The sequence below is a fragment of the Spermophilus citellus genome (assembly GCF_964194105.1).
Source record: "Spermophilus citellus genome assembly, chromosome: X".
Lineage (NCBI taxonomy): Eukaryota > Metazoa > Chordata > Mammalia > Rodentia > Sciuridae > Spermophilus > Spermophilus citellus.
Window position 1 is genome coordinate 70,319,909 of NC_138190.1, and position 18,178 is coordinate 70,338,086.

An 18,178-nucleotide genomic window follows, 5' to 3' on the forward strand; every position below is an offset into this window, starting at 1 on the left:
TGCAAGACACTGTGTTGGATACACAGGAGATAGAAAAGCAGAGTCAGCCCCTGGACTGTGGAGCTGAGTATTTTTGTAGACAGAGGCACAAAAGGGCAAACCAAAGGCTAAAAACCTTCTTTGGGAAGGCAACAAGGAAGTTCACTTTTTTGAATTGGGCCTTAACAAGGTTCAGGATTTCCAAAGGTAGAGAGGGGAGAGATAATTCCAGCTAAAAAAGAACAGAGTAGGCAAAGGTCTGGAGGCAAGAAGCATAGGGTTCATTGGGTTGTCCATAGCTTGCTGGGACACAAAGAATGGTAGGGTAGGACCAGATTGTGGCCCACCTGGATTGTCTAGCTAAAGAGTTTGACATTGATATAGTAGGCCTGCATGAACGCAGCCTCAACTCTTCACTATTATCAGGCTAAACTTTCATGTGGAAAATGAACTCAGTAAAAAAGAAAAGGCCAGAGTATTAAAGTCAAATAATCTCACATGACATATACATCATGTAAACAGAAAAAGTATGTAAATTAGACCTTAATAAATTTTTCAAAATCTGTCAACCATCTTCTTAAGTTCTTTAAGAAGCATGCTAAACTGTGGCTGTCTATCAGTGACAGTCTGTCAAGAATAGCCTAGAATCCTAATAAAGTGGCAGGCTTTAGCATCTTTTTACAAATACCTCATGTTAGGTAGGCCTGATGAGAAGAGGAAGAAACCTTTTTCTCCACTCTCTTCATTCTCCCTCTATATCCTCAGGGCAGGTTCTAAAAATATCAAAGTAGATACTGTCCCTTTAAAGCCTTGCTGAACCACTGCCCCAGAACCAAAATCCTACAAATGCAAGGCACAGATGGCACAGACATGGACCATTTCAACCTATGGTTCAAAAAGAGAGTGAGAAAGAAAAAAACCTGTTTGTCTCCACACACCTAAAGAAACGCCATAATTAACCAATCTGCCACCTTGGTCTCACCCTGTATGTATGTACACATCAGCTTATCTGACAAGGTGTGTTGGGAGACTAGAAACCTAAGAAACTCCTATTCTTTATGGGTCTAGATAAAAAGAATTTCATGGAGGCCTCTGAGTTGAGGACTGGTGAGGTCAGTGGGAAACACTGTGCCATGAAAAGAAGCAACTTCCAGAAATATTATCACTCCTCCCACCTCCCACCTCCCACCCCACCTACAGCCTCAGTGCCCCATGTAGCTTCTCAGACTTCTCAGCCTTGAACATGCTCCTTTTCAGTTATGGCCATGCACTTCTAAGAAGCCAGGGAGAGCCAGACTCTGGGTATTCCCAAAACTTTTCAAACATTAAAGCCAGGCCAATCAATCAATCAATCAATCAATCAATCAATGAGCAGGGTAAAAAGTAGGGTCGAGAGCAAACAAAAAGTGTCAGTGGCAACAAAGAAACCTTCCAGAGCCATCCCATCAAGAGAAGCAAGGATGGATGCAACTCCCTAATTGAGTCCTGAGTCCCCAAGTTCCTGAGTCCCAGGGGTGGTCTTCAAAACTCCAGTTTTCAAAGCCACTGCCTCTCCCTCTGAGGGAAAGGGCATCCCCAAAGGTCTTGAAAGATATGTCGTTTAAGAGGTGACCTTTTAAAGATCCCCTAACAGAGACATGTGCCTGCCCATAGGGATAATGCACATGTTCTCAGGGACTTTGCCAATCTTCCTTTCAGCTGGGCCCTTTCTGCCGGATAGGAAAGCAAGAATATAATCAGCTCTAAGTAAACAGATTATGAAGAAAAGTCTTTATAGTTCAGATCCTAAATTGTGAGGTTGGGTCTGAAAGATTCAGAGAAATCATAAGCACCTGGCACAGCCACTGTGGTGTCCTAGTGAACAGGAATGCAACAGAAATGGGAACTAACAAGGGAACTGGTTAGACAGGTTTCTTGATGCAAAGCAAACAAGAACATTTTAGCACTAACAGCCTCAAAGGCAAGGGGCTTCTTCCGCTGGGCTCACCTAGCACTGTGCCCACCTCCCTACCTGTGGCTCTGGCCATCTGTCTAGCCTAGGATGCCCTTTTGGTCCTCTTGTCCTCTCAGCAATTCCTCTGAGGCCCAGCCCAAGTCCCTCCCTGCTTTGTGACCTATTCCACTCTAAATTTCCTTCTTCCAAATTCATACCATACCTTTTGGCAGCAACCTTATATTTCTTTATAATATCTATTTATTGCAGTTTAATTCTTATAATTTTGAGCTTTAATATTATATTGCCAAAGTAGAAAACCTTTAACAACAGAGACCTTATGTTCCTTGTGAGGTTCTGAATGCTTTTGAATGGTGGATGAGAGCCAGGGTATTCCACAGAACATGGTTCCCATTAATATCCCTCAGAGTGCCCCTCCTACTGTGCTTTTCTCCCATAGCGGCAAGGATCTAAGACTCCTTCCTTCCTTCCTTCCTTCCTTCCTTCCTTCCTTCCTTCCTTCCCTCCCTCCCTCCCTCCTTCCTTCCTTCCTCCCTCCCTCCCTCCCTTCCTCCCTCCCTCCCTTCCTTCCTTCCCTTCTTTTCTTTTGAATATACATGATTTTGTTTGCCAACCATACACCACTTTCTTCCTTTAGATAAAGAGCACATATTATTTGAAGAATAATCAGCCAATCCCTTGCCCGGTTGCTGAAATGCATGCTAGAAAATCAAAAAGCAGTGATCACTCATCAGGTTTTGGCCTTGTTGAGAAAGTTAAAATTTCTAGCAGCATCCAAAGAGCAGCGTAAAATCCCAATCCCAAGTGCTCAGGCCTCCCTGGTGCATCTTATAGAAGGGTATGTAGAGAGAAAGTAAGAGCACTTTATCTCAAAAGTTTCAGGCCTCAGAGGGTAACTATGGAGTTGGAGAAGACCAATCTACCCACAATGTGTGACCATTTAGGGCTCACACCACCTGCAGATGATGGGATGAGCTAAGTGATTTCAAGTATAGGCTCAGGACTGCTGTTTGGGAACAGGCAATTCTAGAAGCCACTGATGCAGAAAACTGCGTATTCTCTTTTTTCAGTGCTGAGCATAGAACCCAGACATCATGCATGTTAGGCAAGTACTCTACGACAAGCAACATCTCCAGCCTATTGTTGTTATTTTAAAAATACTTAGGCTGGTTATGTAGCTCAGTGGTAGAAGGCTTGCCTACCACACACCAGATCCTGTATTCCATTCCCAGCAATGCCAAAAAATAAAAATCATATTATCATCACTCCTAAATTCTGTCAAATAGTGAAGTCTGCCAATGTTGCCTCACTGGCATCTTAATCCACACTGAAGCTCATTAATGAATAAGCCCAAATCAGGCTCTGCCAAGCACAACTCTGGACAAAGCAATGTTGGCTAGTGACAGGAAAGAGCACTCTCCAGCCTTCCTTGATGACCAAGCTTATAGTTCTGACATCATTTCTCAAATCAAGACTACAGATGCCCCAAGATGATTTTCTTCCTAGAGTTGGAATAAGACTGGCCAGGACTCCCAAGCTGCCTGAATTCTGTCCTGGGGCTGCAATGAATATAGCCAGCCTGGCCTGAACAGACTTTCAAGAGTTATTTCTACAACTATACTATCAAGTTTATTTTCAACCTTGAGAAGACAGGTCTTTCATTCACTCATTCATTCCTTCATCCAAAAGATAAAATCAAAGTCATCCCTGGCACCCTAGCCTCCCAGCATGCTTGTTCTGCCTTCACTTGCCAATGGCTTGAGTGAAGCATCTAGTCACCCCAACCCTGAGCCAGAGGCTCACTCAATACAGGTGATTTCTGCAGACTCTTCCAGGGGACAAATTCATCAACAGAGCAAAATTCCTATTGGGCAGATAGAGGGGCTCCACTCATCATGCTCATCCATTTAAGAAACTACTCTAAGCTGGGTGTGGTGGCACATGCCTATAATCCAGTGGCTCAGGAGGCTAAGACAGGAGAATTGCGAGTTCAAAGCCAGCCTCAGCAATCACAAGGCACTAAGAAACTCAGTTAGACCCTGTCTCTAATAAAAAAATACAAAATAGAGCTGGGGATATGGCTCAGTGGTCGAGTGCCCCTGAGTTCAATCCCCAATATCCCCCCCCCCAAAAAAAAAAAAGAAGAAACTGTTTTAGCATGATGAAGGGTGTGGAAGGCCTTTCTCATTAAGTCCCTGGTGACTTCAAAGCCAAGTAACATTTCCCAAATACTGTTATCTTTCCTTCTTCCTCCTGCTCCAAAACTCCCATTGCCCCTACGGCTAGTACAGCTGCAGCTCCCTAGGGCTTCACCTGCTACAGCCTCAGTGCAGCTGTAAGAGGGTGTTATTTACTTCAAAATAGCTTTGCAAACCCCATGCACACCAGAGGGAGATACTCAGGGGAAGGGAAGGGAGGAGAAACATGTCAGAAGGGAAAAAACAGCAAGAGAATTAAAGAACCCAAACTGGAAAAGGTGCCTTCATTTTACCCATGGGCTGCTTGACCTCTTCTTGGTGGACAGAAGGAACCACATGGCTGCATCCTCAATTCCACCCATGCTACCATGCCCAAATTCTTAGCCCTGTGCTTTACTGCTTTCCACACGGTAGGAACTAAAAAGTGCAATGTTTAGTTAACATAGAAATAAATGTGTATTGTGGTACACAAGCAGTCACTCCCAAGCATTCTGATTGCTTGTTAAAACATACGTTTCTCCAGGCATGGTGTTACATGCCTATAATCTCAGCTACTTGCAAAGCTGAGGCAGAAGGATCACAAGTTCAAGGCCAGCCTGCGCAACTTATTAACAAGATCCTCTCTCAAAATAAAAAGGACTGAGGATGTAGTTCAGTGGAATAGTGCTCCTGGGTTCAATCCCCAGTACAAAAAAAAAAAAAAACCCTGGTGAATCCAACTCACCAGAAGAGGAGCCTAGGAATATGTATTTTTACTAGCATTCCATAGTTGATTCCTATCAGCAAGCTGGGGAAAGGCTGAAAGAACCACACTTTATAGTCAGAGCAACCAGGTTCAAATTCCAGTTTGGGAACTTCTCTCAGTTTTCTCATCTGTAAAACAGGAATTATGTCTACTCTGTAGCACTATTTAAAAATCATTTAAAGAGAATAACAAAGATTGTAGCATATAATAGGTCTTTGTTCCTAAATGTTTATTCATCTTTAATCTGAAGACACTGGGGAACTACTGAAATCTTCTGAGCACATAAGGACCAGAATGTTGCTATAGATTTAAACCCTCTGCAACACCAGGCAAATGTTCACCCAGCCTCTTCTGTAACCCCTCCAGTGACAAAAGATCAAATTTACTCTCTCCAGAAACAGTCCATTCCATTTCAGACAGTTTTCATCATGAGCTCCTTCTTCCTTATGTTGAGCTGAAATGTGCCTTGGGTGACAGGACAAATCTAATCCCTTTTCCACATGATAGGGTGAGGCAATTAACTTAAGGAAGATGAGGAGGAAAGGAGGAGGAGGTAGGGAGGGGAGTCCATTTTGAACATGCAGTTTGTCTGAGGAACTAGAAGGGCAGATTTATTTACACACATGTCCAGCAAATTGTTGATATTCAGGTTTGAAGTTCAGTAAAGAGGTCAGGACTGTCACTTACACAACAACAGGATTTGAAGATGTGAAAATAAATGACATTACCATTTCAGGGGCAGAGCTAATGAAAGGTATTGAGGATTGGTCAGCAAGGTAGGCAGAGAACCTTTAAAGAAGAAAGCAGGAAATTCATTTTAAAAAATGTGGTGAAGAAGTCAAATCCAGGTCAGTCATTGAATTTAAAATCCAAGATGTCATTGCTGATTCCTGACATAGAGTCCAGCATCTGCTCCTCTGGAGCCTTTCAAGCTGCTTCGAACTACCACACTACCATGCTGAAAAGCTGGTGCTCACTTCCTGTTGGGCTACCAAAGAGAGGTGAAGGGGAAAAGTAGCAACAGTAGCTTTACTACTTCCCAGCCTGGATGTTAAGACAGTTTTTTTTTTTTTTTCCAAATAAGGCTCCTGTGTTCATATCTTTTGGGGAAAACACTGTCCCTCCTGGACATTAATCACAGTAAAGAGTCAAGTTTTCCTGTTTAAGTCTGCATTTACCCAACTCATTGAAGCACTGATATCTCATACAATACCTATTAACTTATTAACATCTTAAGGTACTAGTGTTTCCTGGCACAGAATTTGGTAAATGCAGCGAGCAAAAGAAGAGAAACAATACTTTAAGGAACTTTTCTTTCCTTTTAAGACTTTTTTTTTCTTTTAAGAATGGAAGAAGTTAGTTGGGTGCCTGTAATCCCAGCAACTCAAGAGGCTGAGGCAGAAGGATTGCAAGTTTAAAGCCAGCCTCAGCAATTTAGCAAGACTCTGAGAAACTTAGCAAGACACTGTCTCAAAATTTAAAGCAGGTGGAGGACTGAGATGTGGCTCAGTGGTAAAGCATCCGTAGGTTAAATACCCAGTACCAAAAACAAAAATAAAAGAATGGGGCCCGGAGCAGTGGCTCAGTGATAGAGCGCTTGCCTAGCATGTGTGAGGCACTAGGTTTGATTCTCAGCACCACATATAAATAAAATAAAGGTCCGTTGACAACTAGACAATATTTTTTAAAATTTTGCTTTAAAAAATAAAAAATGGAAGAAGTTTTCACAATAGCTAAATTATGGAATCAACCCAGATACCCATTGATACACAAATGGATTAATAAATTGTGATACACACACACACACAAATAGAGTTCTAGTCAGATACTAAAAAATGAAATCCTGGCATTTGCTAGTAAATGAATGGAAATGGAGAATATTATGATAAGTGAAATAAGCCAAACTCAGAAACTCAAAGGTCAAATATTTTCTCTTATATGCAGTAACAAGAGTAAAATAAAGGGAGAGAAAGGATAGGATAACATAAAGAACCAATCAAATGTAAATTAATAGATGAGTGAAAGCAAGTCTAGTAGAGTAGGGGAAGAAGAATAGGAGAGGGGGAAGATGGGAGGAAAATTGAGGGATCATGAATTGAAATAGATTTTCATGCATGTATGAGTTTATCAGGATTAACTCAACTATTATGTATAACTATCAAGCTCCAATTAAAAAAAAAGAATAAAAGGAGTTTAAATATGTTCACATATATAAGAAAAGAAACCAAGTGTAGAGTGAAAGGCCAAAAACAGGAATGGAAGAGATGAGCGCACCAGGCTCCCATACAAGGGTTAGCCAGCTCACTGCTTTAGCCATAAAGCATTATTTGCCCTAATTAAGTCCAGTGATCACAAACAGTTCCTATTGTAAACCATATCTACTTCCCTTTGAGGATACAGATGTTATATAGACAAGGTTATGGGCAGATTATACAAATGGATTCTCTAGAAACAGAGTCATGGTCTCTACTCTCCTCCCCAGAGTTAGGCTGAATACATCCCTTGCCTGGGCCAGAGAAGGGTACTCCAGATTGAGAACCAATGCCCAACTACCCCTGCCCAGGCAGGGAGAGCTCTAGCTCAGGATAGGCGGAGAGGGAAAATCTAAAAATAAAGCTCTCTGAAGAAACTGTCTTGCCTAAAGAGCAGCTTCCCACGCACACTGGAGTGCCACATCTGCGGGGGCTAGAAGCACGGGAATGGAACAATCCTGACCAAGTCACACAAGTATTACCCATTTTGAGGGGTAACAGCACATTTCTGGCTTCCCTCATCAGTGGTCCAGTGTCTAAGCTGCAGACCTGGGGTAAGGGCTTTGGTGAGAGCAGATAGGCCTTTCTTTGCCAGAAGGGAGACTGGAAACATGGCTGGTGCGTTAGTCCAGCCTCTCTGTACCCTTCTCCTCCCCTCACAGTGGGAGATGAGTGCAGCAAATGCTCTCCTCACACAAGGAGTGGAGTTAAGGGTTCACTTTAGAAAAGACCTCAAAAGGTTCGAGTGGGCTTTGGGCTCAGAGAGGAGCTCCCTCAGCTCTGCTCCCGCAATAGGGTCAGGGACTACCAACTGAGAAAAAAGAAAAGAAAGCACTGTGAGAACTGCAATTAGCATTGACATCGGTTAGCTATCGTCATCTCACACCCCAAGGACAGAGCAATTGTCATGTTGCCAGGCAACTGGCAAATGTAGCCTCCCCGCCCCCAGTAGATATCAGAGGCCACCAGAAAAGTTCAACCAAAGAGTTTAAGACAAGCCCACACCTAAGCATTCAGCAGATATCTAAAGTAGTTCTGGTAATCCCACCACCTCCTAAGGCTGTGCCCTTGGAGAGATACAATGAACTTGCAATCATTCTGCTGGAGTTTTGCCAGGAAGTCAGGGCAGGAAGAAGGAAACTAGCCCTAATTCTGCAAGGAGTCCACAGTGTTCCCTTATCAGTCCAACAACCAGGGAAGTTTGTACCTTGATCTGACACAGTAGTATACTGCACCTAAAGGGTCAGAAGCTCAACCTTTGACAATATCTCCAAGTGGCTTACAGTTTAATGTTATATATCTGATCCCTCCCCACCCTCCTTCCTAGGGAACACACTCCATTCTGTCCCATGATTCACAGACACAGCAAATCAGTGCAGTGGGTGGAGAGGGGGGATGGAAGCACAATATAATACCCAGAATGCAACAACCTGTCAATTCTTTGGTCTCAAAAGAAATCCTGTACTAGAACACTGTGATAGTTGATATGCTCAGATACAAATCCTGATGTCTATTATGCATATGTGGAAGGGGATGGAGGCCAAGTTTTCCCCTCAGAGCACAGATTGCAAGCAAAGTACTTTGAAAATTCGAGTGCTATTTGAATGCTGACTAGCAACAATCACCCAACAGTCTTTTACAATTAGAGCAAACTGAAATTTTCCTATACTGAGTCATTCATGAGCAAAAAGGAAGAAGCCAGTTCACAAAAGGGAGGAGATACTGACCATAAAATACACAACCTGAGCATACAGTACGAAGTGTTATTTTAGAACTGGGAGTACACACTCCCTACCACACTAGTTAAACAAGAAGGGTTGGGCTGGCGCAGAGCTGCTCCCATCCAGCACCAGGCCTGGTGCTCAGAAAGGCAACTTACCTGACATACAAGGACCTCTTCTCACTTGTTCGGAGGGACCCTGACCCAGAACTCATGCTGCTGTTCATCATTTGTTCTCGCAAGTCATGTATCTTCGATTCAAAGCGACTGTACTCTGTCAGGGAGACAAGGGGAAAGACAGGAAAAGAATGAACCCAAGGAGCTCCCCTGAGCTGGTGTGCCTGTGGCCAAAAAACCAGAAGGACACCTGGCTTCAAAACAACCAGAGCCAGTTCAATCTTTGCTTTGATAATCAAGTGTAGATAGACATAGTTTCTCTACCCACAATCTAATTGACTGAGAAACACCTAGAAAAGGAGTAGCATTAGGGGATGTCAAATGGAAACAGCTTTCATCTGCCTCAAAATCTCACTGATCCTTAAAAATAAAACAACTGGAAAGAGGTTCCAGTGCAGCCTTTATAAATCTTTAGAGCAGACACTAAGGCCCAAGGAGAGCAGATGGGCAAGGAGACTTTCCCAAAAAGCCAATGCAGAGAACAGATGGCCCTGAGATGCAGGGTGGGGGGGGTGGGGTCTGGAAAGGACCAAGGCCATTATATCATTGTTAGGAGAGGACAGTTTTTTCTGGGATGACTTTGTTTGGGGGGTAGTAGAACCCAGTACAAACAGGCTAAAAACAAACAAACCTTAAAATCACATAAGGAGAATTAAAGCTAAAGCTCCCCTGAGATACTTTCCTCCTAACAAGTCTCATTGGCTTCTGTAATATATTAAAATATAAATTCTCCCAAATCTACAAGTCTGTTGACACCTCTCACCCTTAAAATCATCTAATCACTTAGGCCCTTCGTCCATGCCCAGCATTGTAGCCCACTGAGACTATTTCAACTGCCAGGAAATGTTGCTACAGGTTTATGACCAATTTAAGAAAATTGACATAGCAAAATTAACTCTAGTCATACAATTATTATAAAAGGCTTTTTATAGGGTTGCTTTGCTGTGATATTCTCCCAGTACATTTAAAATATGATATTCACACTTACCACACACACACAATTACACAACATTTTTCAGGTCTATAATTGCTGCATAAAATGGGGTATATCTAAGGCACAGGCTGTGGAAATGGCAGATGACAGGCATACTTCTCCATGACAAGCTGACTTTAAAGGAAGTCAAAATTTATACCAGGGGTCGAAGGTTGGGCAACTGCTTTAAAACACACGCGCACACACACACACTTTTAGGGGGAAAAATTCCACAAAAGCATTTTCATGCACCATAGAGGGCTGGCAAGAAGCATCCCCACCTAGTCTGTGTGACTCTGCGGGAGAGAACAAAACACCTGCTCCAACACCTGCCGCTCCCCCTTGCCTCCCTAGGCAAAGCATCCTGACCTTCAGCTGGGTGAAAAGGGAAATGCTAAAAAGCCTAAACAGGATCAGTGGAGTCTGAAGTCATGCAAATAGCCTCTTCTCAAAAAATTTGTTTCTTTTTGTTCACCATGATATCAAGGAAGCCAACTGGTTAAATTCATGTGATCTTTCATTCATCACGTACTGGTATTATGGTGATTTGTCCTCATTAACTACTCCTGTCCCTGAAATCCTGGAGGAAGCAGTTGAGTCACTGACTCACCCATTAAGTGTTGGGGAGAAACAAGAGACAACAGCTGGACAACGTCCCTGTTCTAAGGGTTACACGGCAACACATCAATATCAATGAGGTGTCCCAAAGTAAAGGGAGAGGATGGTGGCCAATCTGTCACAGAAGCCCTGGATGCCCAAGGCACAGCAACAGAACAGTGCACCTCTAGAGATGTCTGGGCACTGGCCTTAACCCTGGGCTTGGCCCTCTAACCCTGGCTGGGGATCATGTCTCACTCCTTCCTTTCTGGCCTTCTTTCAAACTCACTCACTAAGGAGAGAACCGTGCGAAGCAGAGACTTCTTTCTGACCAGGCAGTCCTTTCTTAGGGAAGATGAGTAGAAGAACTATGCATAGAACCCAGAACAAAAGAAAACAACCAACTGTCAGGTATGGCATCACAAGCCAGTAATCCCAGCAACTGAGGCAGGAGGATCACAAATTCAAGGCCAGCCTTGGGAATTTAACAAGATTGTCTCAAAAATAAATAAATAAGAAGGGCTGGGGGTGTTGGACCATGGTAGAGCCACCCCTGGGTTCCAAACCCATGACCTTAAAAAAACCACTAACAATCTATCCATAAGCCATGTTTCCCCTCTTAAAACTTGTTTATATATTACCTTCTTTGGAAATGACTTGCCTGCTGAACTCCAACTTAGCAGCAGGTCATGGCAGTTGCTTAGTAACTACACTTCTTTAAAAATCCCTCAAAAAACAACCACCAAACCACCATTTCCTCAAAGCTCCTCATACAAGGTTGATAATTCTGGGCCAGAGGGCCCACTTAAAATAGACTACAGAAGGAGAATAAAGCTACTGCTTTAAGGAATTCACTCTGTTTTTACACATGCTACTAAGATCTGAAGTTTAATAAACTGTATTTTATTCATTATTTTTGCATTCCAATGAACCCCTTAGAAAGTTCCAACTGCTGATCAGTCTCTGGCATCTATTTGTAGAGTTATCTAATGTCCAATAGGCACAGAGTAGCCTGTGACTAAGTGATAGTTGGGTAAATGAGGAGCAGTTCAGAAAACTGTCCACATCCACTTTTCTATTCTGAACTAATAAACCTAATAGTTTATTTAACTTATGGCTGCCAGCTTCATTGAGAGCTTGGAAAGGTAGTTAAGAAATACACCCATTTGGGGCTGGGGATGTGGCTCAAGCGGTAGCGCGCTCGCCTGGTGTGCGTGCGGCCCGGGTTCGATCCTCAGCACCACATACCAAAGATGTTGTGTCCGCCGAGAACTAAAAAATAAATATTAAAAAAATTCTCTCTCTCTCTCTCTCTCTCTCTCTCTCTCTCTCTCTCTCTCTCTCTCTCCCCCTCTCTTCTCTCACTCTCTCTTTAAAAAAAAAAAGAAATACACCCATTTACTTTTGTTAACTGCTAGGAGCAACTGAGGTTTACATTTGTTAAACACCCCTTTGAGATGTTAATAACCCACAATGGGCATCTGGTTAACAGAATGCCCATACAACAAAGGAAAAATTTGTTCTAACAACAACAGACAAAAAAAAAAAAAAAAACCATGGAGGTTTCATAAGACAGTATCTCATATTTACAGTATACCAGTTTCCCAGGACAAAAGCTTCACCTAAAAAATCATTTGAAAACCAAGACTTCACAACTTGCGGAGGGAGGTTCTTCCTTCCCCTCCACTAGCATAGCTATCACTGAAGGGCATCTATTAGGTGGAAGTCACTGTGTAGGAAGCCCACCTGACCAGCCCCTAACCCAGAGGGAACCCTTCAAATAGGCTGCTTTAAAGAATCAAGGATTATTACTAAAATCTCATCTATGAATTTGTACTTTATTCATTTTTTCCTATTCAGAGGAACCAAACCATTTGTGACCCACAAAGATATCCACAATGAGTCATCCTCTCCTGCCTAATTACTTTTTACCAGCTACTAATCACAGAAAGAGAAAGGAGGTGGAGGGAACACAACCAGAAGTCAGCATCAAAAGAGAGTTTGATCAAGATTTCTTCTGGGTGCAGCAGCACACACCTGTAACCCCAGTAACTTAGGAGCCTGAGGCAGAAGGACCACAGTTTAAAGCCAGCCTCAGCAACTAAGCAAAATTCTGTGCCTCCTGGGTTCAATCCCAGGAACCAAATAAATAAAAACTTAAAAAAGATCAAAATTCAGGCTGGGATTGTGGCTCAGTGGCAGAGCACTTGCCTAGCATGTGTGAGGCACTGGGTTTGATTCTCAGCACCACATATAAATAAATTAAATAAAGGCCTGTTGACAGCTAAAAAAAAAAAGATCAAAATTTTAGACCCCACTCCTGACACACTGAATCAGGATCTAATGAGCAGGGCCCAGGAACCTGCATTAAATGAGTATTGATGTGATTCTAATACACAAGAAAGTTTGAAACTGCTGGTGTTAACTTACAATATTGAGTTTAATTGTGCTAGTTCAGAGAAACAAGGAAAGAATCCTGCAGACTGCCTCCAAAGGAAGGAAGGACAAGAGGGTTGGAAAGACCTCAAAAGCAGAATTTGGCAACAAAATTGCAAATCCCGTGGGAAAGCAAAGTGCTAAAGAGCCCACTGTCTAATGTGTCTGCAAAGAAAGGTGATGAGTTTACATTTCTTTTCAATTATAAAACTAACAAACAATTTAAGAGTGTGTGTGTGTGTGTGTGTGTGTGTGTGTGTCTTGTTGAGGATGGAACCCAGAGCCTCTGGCATGCTAGGCAAGCATTCCACCCCTGAGCTATATCCCCAATTCCTGACTTTAAAAATAAAAGAACTAACTTTTTTCCTAGACATTTCCTTATCATTTCCCCATCCTACTACCCAGAAGTATCTACTGTTAGTATTTTTAGTATGTATCCTTCCAGGCTAATTTCCATGCATATATTGTTTATATACATACATTCACAACTCACATATAGATTTACACACATTTTTCTCATTCATATGTCATGGAACCCAATCCATAGCAGTGCATAGAGACAGACAAGACCTCAATCTTATTGGCTGCATAACATTCCATATAATGGGTAGATTAATTTATTCAATCATATCATGATTGATGTATATTTAAATTGTTTACAATTTTTAGTACTACAATCAACACTGCACTGGAGCATTGTGTGAGCATGTCTATAGCATAAATTTGTACAAGTAAAACTTCAAAGACAAACTACATGCACACAAAAATTCTGGATGCCAGGCATGGTGCCCACCTGTAATCTCAGCTACTAGGGAGGCTAAGGCAGGAGGATTGCAAATTTGAAGCTAGTCTTGCTAACTTAGCAAGACCCTACCTCAAAAAAAGTTTTTAAAATGGGCTGGGGATATAGCCCAGTGGCAGAGTACCTGCCTAGCATGTATGAGGCCCTGGGTTTAATCTCCAGCACTGCCAAAAAATGGGGGACTAGAGTATGGTTCAGTGGTAGAGCATTATCCCAACACACACACAAGGCCCTGGATTTAATTCCCTGCCCTTACTCCATAAAAAAAAAAAAAAAAAAAAAAGTTAAAATTTACTACCAAATGAACCCGTAACATTCTAAAGTCATTCTGACACTTTTTGGGACTACAGGTAAGGATAAACTGCTATTTTAACACTTCCAGGAGATTTTTGGTCTCTGAAGAAGTGGCAACAGAATTTACTTTTGTGGGTAGAATTTACCTTTGTTAGGGGAAACACTTTAATAAGCCTTTTTATTATGCAAATGTAAGGCCAAGATTTTATTCTAGAATGGACAAAGGGGAGCTAAAATGTTCTCTCTGCACAATAATGGAGAAGACTGTCCTTATGTTAAGTGGAGTTGCCAATGGTCCCAGGTTAAGCCTCAGTCCGAAGGTCTCCTTCTTCTCCATTTTCCAGGTACTTGATTCTTTTTTTTTTTTTTATTGTTGATAGATCTTTCTTTTATTTATTTATTTATATGTGGTGCTGAGAATCAAACCCAGTGCCTCACACATGCCAGGCAAGTGTGCTACTGCTGAGCCCTAGCCCCAGCCCCCTTGATTATTAACTCATAGTTTCAGCTACCCACTATGACTACCTACCTATATACATAACAACTTTGCATCTCCTCTACCTGAAAACCAAATTTTTCTTCCTTATGCCCAAATTCCCCATTACTACAAGTGACACCCTCTCTTTCCCCTGTGCACAACCAGTATGTTTCCTTGAGTTTTGCTATTTCTTCTTCCTAATTGCTTCTTCAACCTATCTTTGTCATTACTTACTGTTGATTTTGCCTATTTTGTTTATTTCTCTTAAGAGACAGCACCTCGTTATGTTACCCAGGCCAGTCTCCAACTCCTGGGGGCTCAAGCCATTCTCCCATGAGAAGCTGGGACTACAGGTACACATCCTATCCAACATCTTGACAACTTTATCTCTGCCCCCACTATTCTTTGCCTTGATTTAGGTCACATTATGGCGTTTTCCCCCCTCTGGACCATTGCTATATTGCTTTAACTGTTCTAGTGCCCCTAGTTTCCAAACTTCAAAGCAGCTTAGCTTATTTGAACAGGCTTCCTAAAACTGCCAAGCCTCACACCACGTCCAGATATCTATATAATAACTCAACAGCAACTAAAGAATTTCACTGTAATATTTCAACTAAACTTTCAAGGACTGCTATAACCATTCTCCAATATTTTTGTCTATCTATTTATCCCATCTCTCATCACACAGGTCCTCTTTTGCACTAGTCTGCCTAGAACCCTTGAACACAATATGCTCCCATCTGTTTTCCCTGCTTCTGGAATTTTCTTTCTTTTTTTTTTCTGGAATTTTCTCCACTGCCTAACACGAAACATTCTTCATGTCCTTCAACATCTTTCTTTCTTCATCCTAGAAATTTTATCCATTCACTTACTTAGTCAATTATTTACTGAGTGTCTACTGTTTGTCGGGCTCTGTGCTATCTTCTGGGAATACAATGGTAATAAAACCTTTCTCTACCAATTGCAATTACAAACTATTTAATCACAATTGTGATAACTGCTATGAAGAAAACACTGAGAACCTAACAGGCTGACCTAACTTAATGTGTGAGGGAGCAGAGTTCACCAAGATTTCCCTGAGGAAGTGACCTTTAAGCTAAGTCCAGAGGAAAGGACTGTGTTGTTGAAGAAAGTATCCCAAACAGAAGGAACTTATGTGAGGGTACAAAATGTATGAAAAACAGTTAGGCAGGGGCAGATCATGCAAGGCCTTATGGAATATGGTAAGGATATTTGCCTTTATCCTAAGGGTACTGGGAAGAAGACATTAAAAATTTTTAAGGGACTGGGGTTGTGGCTTAGTGGTAGAGCATTTGTGTAGCACACATGAGGCACTGGGTTCAATCCCCAGCACCACATAAAAAATACTAAATAAAGGTAGTGTGTCCATCTACAATTAAAAAATAAAATGTTTTTTAAAATGTTTAAGGAAAGGAACAATGTGATCAAGGGTGTGTGTGTGTGTGTGTGTGTGTGTGTGTGTGTGTGACATTGGCTCTTGTGGGGGGGAGTAAATACGTGGTATCACATGTAGAATTTAAGTTTCCTGACAAAAGAGGACACTTCAATTTTTCTATATTCCCCAAGGTATCTGATATATATAGCCCCTGTTTTTACAACAATCAAACTAGATAACTCTCCAGCCTCTGCTCAAACACATCCAATAATGGGAAGCTCTCTAATTCTTTAGTATTATAGAATGCTATTCAAGATTGCTGGGTGCAGTGGCACACACCTCTAGTCCCAGCAATTTGGGAGGTTGGTGCAGGTAGATTCCAAGTTGGAAACAGGCCTCTGTAACTTAGTGTGATACTCAGCAACTTAGTGAGACCTTGTCTTAAAACAAAAAATAAAAAGGACTAGGGATGTAGTAGTTTAGTGGTAAAGTGCCATTGGGTTCAATCCCCAGTTTAAAAAAAGAAAAGAAAAGAAAGAATACTATTCAAGAAAAAATTCTTGGGTTGATGGCCATGTCTTCTGCCAGCTGATCCTAATTTGGGTGTTTAAAATAGCATAAAACATGATGGGCTCTCAACAGCATGAAGGAATAGTTTAAAGAAGGTTGAAGAAGTGGAAAAAACCTATAGTCAGCTCTCAGACAACTGGATGAAATTGAGTAGAAGGTGGAATGAGAAAAGGAGATAGGGAGCAAAGACAGGCTGGGAACTGGATTATAAGAGCTTGAGATAGGGCTTTCATTACTAGGCTAAGGGAAAAAACTATTAAGTGTTTAAATCAGAAAGTGATACAATTAAAATAATTATTTTGGGAGTATAATATAGATGAGAGCACAGAAGAAGAGGTGACAGAGACCAGGAAGCAATTCTATTAGTTCAGACAACAATTTCAAAGTATGGGGCAAAGAGAATAGAAAGAAAGGATAACAATCAAGAAACATGTTGGAGCTAGAAGAGATAAAAATTTGGCATCTGATTGGACATAGCATGAGATAGGATCAAAGGCAAATTCTGACTGTTTTCCTGGTCTCCCAGGAAAGGTAGGATAACATCAGCCATAATGAAGAAGGGCCACTATGTCCTCAAAAATAGCCATCTCTTGTTCAGGTTAAATGTTGTTACTTTCTTAACAATTTTTCATTGAATATGGTTTCCAGACCTTTCACTCCCTTGTCCTTTTAAAATCTAATGCCCAGAATTTATGATGTCATTTCCTTTACTAAGCTACAAGCTCCTTGATGTGGTTTTTGTTTCCTTCTCAAAGTTTAGTGTGGTGAACTGCACCCTTGTTGAGTAGATCATCTTTTATTTAATGTGATAACTCTGTACAAAGATCTGAGAGGGCAAATGTGGACTGTGTAATTCTTAAATTCTGGCACCTCAGAAGCAAATATGAGAAAAAAAGACTACACACTTTCTCCTTCTACCCACCAAAACATGCTACAAAACCACATACCACTTCTGCAAAGCACAGATGAATTCAGAGGTTTCAAGATACAGTTAACAGCCAAATAATGCACCAAACGGTACTGAAACTACAATGTCCAACAATACAAACTGAACATATAATCAAGCCTGCGAATCCATCTCCCAAGAATCTGCTTTTAAAAATAAGCCAAGCATGTTGGCACATGCCTATAATCCCAGTGACTCAAGGAGGCTGATGCAGGAGAATCACAAGTTCAAGGCCAGACTGGGCAGTTTAATGGTTTCATTAAAATAAAATAAAAAGAAAGTCTGGGGGCGAAGCTAGTGGTAGAGAGCATTTGCCTATTACGTGCAAGGCCCTAGGTTTCCATACCCAGCACTGCAAAAAGAGGGGAAAAAAAAGAATAAAAAATGACAATTGTCATTAATTTGGAAAAGCTGAAAGATGCTCAGTTTCTCAACTATACTTCTATAGGCTTCTCAACCTATACTATAAGTTTATTTCATCCTATTAAAGACAGGAAAATATACAGACAAGAAACAAATGGCAGCAACAGAGGGCATTTATTCTGCATACAGTGTAGAATACTAATGATTTGAATGAAGATATAAAAAGGAAAAGCTACAAAATAGAAAAAAAGCCGTGCCTATCAAATTTGGAAATGACAAGATGCTGGGAAGACAACTG

The 18,178-nt window shown here is 41.5% G+C and overlaps 1 protein-coding gene across 10 annotated transcripts in view; it reads right to left on the minus strand.

The window, feature by feature from the left end:
- Nucleotides 1–18,178, minus strand: part of DLG3 (discs large MAGUK scaffold protein 3) — a gene marked incomplete at its 5' end in the record, with an annotated part of 59,844 nt that overhangs the window by 16,113 nt on the left and 25,553 nt on the right. For all 10 annotated transcript variants that reach the window (XM_081278034.1, XM_081278033.1, XM_081278031.1 and 7 more), the window contains one exon: nt 9,008–9,122. In XM_081278034.1, coding sequence (XP_081134160.1) covers nt 9,008–9,122 — 115 coding nt within the window. The remainder of the gene's footprint in view (nt 1–9,007; nt 9,123–18,178) is intronic.